This window comes from Solea solea, chromosome 14 (genome assembly GCF_958295425.1).
Source record: "Solea solea chromosome 14, fSolSol10.1, whole genome shotgun sequence".
Classification (NCBI taxonomy): domain Eukaryota; kingdom Metazoa; phylum Chordata; class Actinopteri; order Pleuronectiformes; family Soleidae; genus Solea; species Solea solea.
The window spans coordinates 10,636,413-10,641,996 of NC_081147.1; the positions used below are offsets into that span (position 1 = coordinate 10,636,413).

At 44.7% G+C, this 5,584-nt stretch overlaps 1 protein-coding gene across 1 annotated transcript; it reads right to left on the reverse strand.

Annotated features, from left to right (window-relative positions):
- Nucleotides 1–2,506: 2,506 nt before the first annotated feature.
- Nucleotides 2,507–5,186, reverse strand: LOC131472064 (POU domain, class 3, transcription factor 4-like). Its single transcript, XM_058648914.1, has one exon. The coding sequence runs from the start codon at nucleotides 4,924–4,926 to the stop codon at nucleotides 3,838–3,840; it is 1,089 nt and encodes a 362-aa protein (XP_058504897.1). The 5' UTR covers nucleotides 4,927–5,186; the 3' UTR covers nucleotides 2,507–3,837.
- Between the last annotated feature and the right edge of the window lie 398 nt (nucleotides 5,187–5,584).

Below are 5,584 nucleotides of genomic sequence, written 5' to 3' on the forward strand. Positions count from 1 at the left end.
CACGTCTTGGGTTTTCTTGTTTTTTTTTGTGAGGTTTGAGTTTTTGATGCTGAGATTTCGTTGAATAAATCTTTTTCTTGCAATCTGTCACTTCTCCTGCATTCAGGTCCAAACCTGCCCTCAGGCTTGATAGTAGCGAGACACATTTTGAATTTATTTAAAGATTCTGTTGCACCATGTATGATATAGACTAAGTCCAAAAAATGATTTTGTTTCTTGTGCATTACATTAAATCAATAGATGATTTTAAAAAAAACACCCAACAGGGATATAAAGCATTCACTGGTTGATCTTGTCAGAAGCTATTTAGAGGGTCATATTTGATTTGGAGGCGTCACAAGTAAAACAGATTAGAAATAACTGCTTGAGGACATTTCCAGTGGTTTATGGAGACAAGGATCAGACTCCTGGGCAGATAGAGGACGTATGAAAACACGGACATGGCCTTACAAGTATGTTTTGTTGGAAGTGAGATTAGGAGTAATAACAGAAAGAAAGAAACACAATTGTGTGGTCGACCAGCAGCTGATCTTCATTATTCCCATGTATGTGGGCCGCTGTGTGTGTGTGTGTGTGTGTGTGTGTGTGTGTGTGTGTTCTCTGCACAGAAACTGGACTGCGGCTCTGTGCTTGTGTCTAATTAAAGAGAGATGTGATGTCCATGAACGTCCTGTCTGACCTCTTACCATACCAGTTTTACTGCAAACACTATATCAGCATCTTATAAATTTTCTTTCCACCTCGCTTTCTCAGAATATTTCAGCTCTGCCCTGCCATTAAGTCGCAGCTCTTATCGTCTTAATGTTTTTATTCACTTTACTTTTACTTTACTGACCTTCAGGGGTTTTCTTTTAAAAAGCTTCCGTAAAAATAATGAAGCCCCAGAAAACTATTTGTTTTAGAGGAATCCTTTTTTCTTCTTCTTTACACTCTTGACATCACCACAGACTTTGAAGCAGGACACAGAGAAGATGAAAAGAATACAGAAGGTTTGAGATGAGAAGCAATTATGAAAAAGAAGGTGCGAGTCAGCTGCTCCATTATTCCCCGTCAGTAAACAACTCCCAACTGCTGCTGCTACTGCTGCTCCTCTGTTGTCGCTGTCCTGTCTCATGATCAGTCTCTACTGACTCAACATCTGATTCAGAGGCTCAATTATCTGCTGACGTTCAGAGGTGAGTCACACAACCTGGAGCTTTTTGGAAAGAAATAATTACCTCAAGTTCATCGTTTAATATTCCTAAAAAATGTGCTTTTTATCTCACACCTGCTTGGGTTTTCTCACATTTTTCCCCCCAAGTCGCTCATTTGTTTTTTTCTCTCTGATGAGTAGTGTATGTGGAGGTTTGAGTTCCTCATTGAAGACATATTTAGATGTTGCTGCTCGCTGCTACATGGAGGAGCTCCACAGTGAGGCAGTGTGAGGTGGAGACGACGGCAGCGCTTTGCTCTGCTTGTTTGCTTGGCTGCTCTTCTTCCATCCAGGGTCAAATTCCCCCCCCCAGAAATCAGGGATTATTTCAAACTAAAATAGATGGATGGAATCAATCAGCCATGGTTTCTCTTTTTCTTTTTCCCCCTCTCTCTCTCCCTCTTCTTCTACATAACCGCCCCCTTTCACCTCCACCCTCACACCCTTTCTCTCTCTCTCTCTCTCTCTGTCTCCCCTACCCCCCTCTCAGAGCTGCAGACTGAGTAGATGCATAAATTCAGATGCATTAGTATTCCAGTCAGGCTCTCCATTTCAAGGCAAGGCCTAGCACCCTTCCGCCTCTCCTCTCCTCTCCCCTCCCTCCTTCACTCTCCCTCTCCAGCTCTATTTTTGCATCATTTACTGCATCTATAATCCTACTTTTCCCCCCTCAAAACTCTCCCTAAATTATTCTCAGGAATTATGATTTTATTTTTATTTCATTTCAGGAATAGAACTCTATTTTGCCCTGGCACGCCCAATTATACGCAGCTGTAGTCTTTGAAATGAGATTCATCTGCTTCTGATTGTGTGTGTGTGTGTGTGTGTGTGTGTGCTTGTCATTGTGTTTTGCTGTCAGGCCCAGCAGTCCAGGCGATAAATCACACATGTCTGATTGAGGAGGGCAGAGGGCCCGGACAATAACATTTTAGTGGAAGTGCAGGAGAGAGCGTCTCGTTTGCTGTGATCCATACACAGCCAAGGTTCTTTTTCAACCTCTGGACATTTTACAGCTGTTAGTGACATGGAGGGAAAATAACAACAACTTTTGAGTGAATTATGCAGCAAAAAACCCAACAGCATTATATTATGGAAAACCTATAAAGCTATCCACGTATTTATGTGTGTCATTTGTATATATCATTTATAATATTTTACATAAAAGTGTAATTTTTTATGTAATTAAAAAAAACAAAAAAAAAACTACATTTCACCCTATTTGTAATAATAATCATTTCTATTTCTAATTCTAAATCTTCAGTATTTCTTGGTCAGAAGTTGAATTCTGTTTTGGACAGCAAACAGTTGTAGCAAGAAATTGTTTATTACAACATACATAGTTTATTTCAAAAAACATAATACAAGCTTTATACTGAAAATAAATAATCACTTGAGCAGTCATCGAAATTTGGAATAAAACCGCCGAAACAGTTCAATCTTACTGAAAATATCGTTTGTGTTTTTGTTTTTTTTACATTGCTAATTAAGTGCATGAATAACTAAGAGCATTTGTTTAAATTAATGACTCCAAAAAGGGTAATATATAAAACTGTACAATATTCGAAAAAATACTTCGGAAATAAACCAAATAACAGGAGTATTTTAAGATTATAAAATTTGTTGATACTGAACGTACAATAAAATTATAGGCAGGTGTATAGCGTCAGTCAACCCCTCTGTTTACTCTCGGCTCTGGTTCAGAGTCCACACAGTTTATATGGTCGAAGGTGATTGAAAACAAATAAATGGATTTATAAATAGCTCTAAGTGTGTGTGTGTGTGTGTGTGTGTGTGTGTGTGTGTGTGTGTGTGTGCTACAGGCCATAAGGGAGGAAATGAATTAAAAACAAACAAACAAAACCTCCAAGTGCTATTATGTTGGCAGCAATAACTACAACTGGAATCAGGGCCTATATTTGCATATGCAATAATAATAATAATAATAATAATAATAATAATAATAATAACCACAATAATAATAATGAGAATAATAATAATAATAATAATAATAACAATAATAATAATACTAATAATGATGATAATAATAACAAATCAGCTGCGAGTATGTTAGAAAAGAATGACTGTAAATACGCTGAGAACTAAAGCCCGTGGGAAGCGTGAGGTGGACTGTAAAATGGCCTCCGGTGCAGCAACAAATCAATTAAGAAAAGTGATATTATTATCAGTTTCACTCCACTGATCATATGGAAGAGGAGAGAGAAGCCAACACAGATCATCACATCAGTCCCGCACTGTCATTATTGTCATCGAGCTGATGGGAAATGGTGACACAAACCAAAGGCGCTGGCAGGTTATTATTATAGGCACATTTTTGTTTTTGTATCCGTGATGTAGAAAATTATTTGGCGAGCTCCAAAAAAAAAAAAAAAAAGAAAAACAATACAAAAAAAGTGTGATGAGAAGTGTGACGTTTGATATGCAGCTATATAGAATAATGCCCTCATGACAGTTAGAAAAATGACGAAGGCTGAAGGGGTTTCTCTGTTCTTGTTATTGTCGTGTTTTCAGTGCTGGAGGCATCTGGACGAGTCTGTACCGGGACACGCGCGGCGACTGGACGGTGCCGCCGCGCGCCTAGCTGCCCCTGAGTGCGCTCGCGAGTCTGTGCCGTGGGATGGAGGGGGTCAGAGATCGTGACACGACGATGCGTCTCCCGCGCTCCCGCTGTGAGAATACGGTCCCTCGTGCGGCGGCGGCTCCCCCGGCGGCGTCATGCGCTTCTCCTTCTGCCTCCGGTTGCAGAACCACACGCGCACCACCTCCTTCTCCAGCTGCAGCGAGTCCGCCAGTGACGTGATCTCCTGCGCGGCCGGTTTGGGACACTTAAGGAAGTGCGTCTCCAGGACCCCCTTCACGCTCACCTCGATGGACGTCCTCTTCTTCCTCTTCCTCCCCTGAGCTGCTATCTTGTCTATACTGCTCGAGCTGCCCGTGGATGAGTCTGCCTCCTCCAGCCACTTGTTCAGCAGCGGCTTTAGTTTACACATGTTTTTAAAGCTCAGCTGCAGAGCCTCAAACCTGCAGATGGTGGTTTGGGAAAAGACGTTACCGTACAGTGTGCCCAGAGCCAACCCCACGTCGGCCTGCGTAAAACCCAGCTTGATCCTCCTCTGCTTGAACTGCTTGGCAAAGTGCTCCAGCTCGTCCGAGGTCGGCGTCTCCTCGTCTGAGTGGTCGTGGCAGTGGTGTCCGCCGAGGTCGCTGTGCTCGGGGCTGAGTGTGTCCCTGAGGCCCGGGTGCATGCCTTGGCCCTGCGGGTTGGATGGAGGCGTGAGTCCACCGTGGTCCAGCATGCCGTTGACAGTGAAGCCCGCCTGGGAGTAGATGTTGATCTGCTGCCCGCCGCTGATGGAGGAGTTGTGGGACACCGGGGTTCCCCACGCTCCCGGGTGGTTGCCATGGTTGTTGTGATGCGGGGAGTGATGCGCTACATGCGGGGATCGGTGATGGATGATGCCGAGCTGCAGGTCCTCCCGCCCTGGCTTTACGTCCTGCTGCTCCATAGAGGCCGACCAGGGGCTGCCCTCCGACAGGCTACTCGCCCACTGGTGCCCGAGCGAGTGCCCGTTGCTCTGGACGCTCTGCAGGTAGTCGCTCTGGAGGAGTTTCTGGTGTCCTCTGTAGGGGCTCGCAGGCTGCATGGCCTGGCTGTCCGGGTGGATCATGGGACTGGAGCTGAGCAAGGTGTAGGGGCTGGAGGCAGCTGTGGCCATGCTGGCTGCTGAACCCCACTAGAGCTACTGAAGGGAGGAAGCGGCTCAGCCTCTGACATCTCCCTCTCTCTGGAGTCTCGGCAGCAGTTGAACACTGACTGACAGCCTGCACCACCACTCACAGACCGACGGAGACACAGTGACGACGCGTCTCCACCAATGACAGCGCAGACACCCGCACTGCCGCCCCTGTAAGCAGCGCTGCGGGGAGGAAAGAGTTACAGGCAAGTCGAACCGGAAGTGAGTCGGTCGGGGTACAGGTCCAGTGGGTCTGGCTGTGGAACGATGTGCGCGTGAAGCGCATTTCCTGTTTATTAATTAAAGTTTCCAACTGATTTACGCACGAGTTTATTGCTTCTCCTGTCACCCTTGAGCGCTCGCGAAGGAGGAGATTAAAGCGCAATGGCATTTGTTAGACGTGCCAGCACTTAATTTAGAAGGATACAATCAAACCAAGAGCAGTTCTCACTGGCACTGATTAACTTTTAGAGAATACTTCGCCGAGTGTTCACAGAATGACACGTCTCAAGGTAGTTTTTGCGTAAAGGTGTTTTACGCATGGGCCATTACGCAAATCGATTTTAGTTAGACACTATTAATGCGTGTCACTTACAGGCCTTTTATTCCAACATGGGCTTTAAAATAAGTTTATTTATTA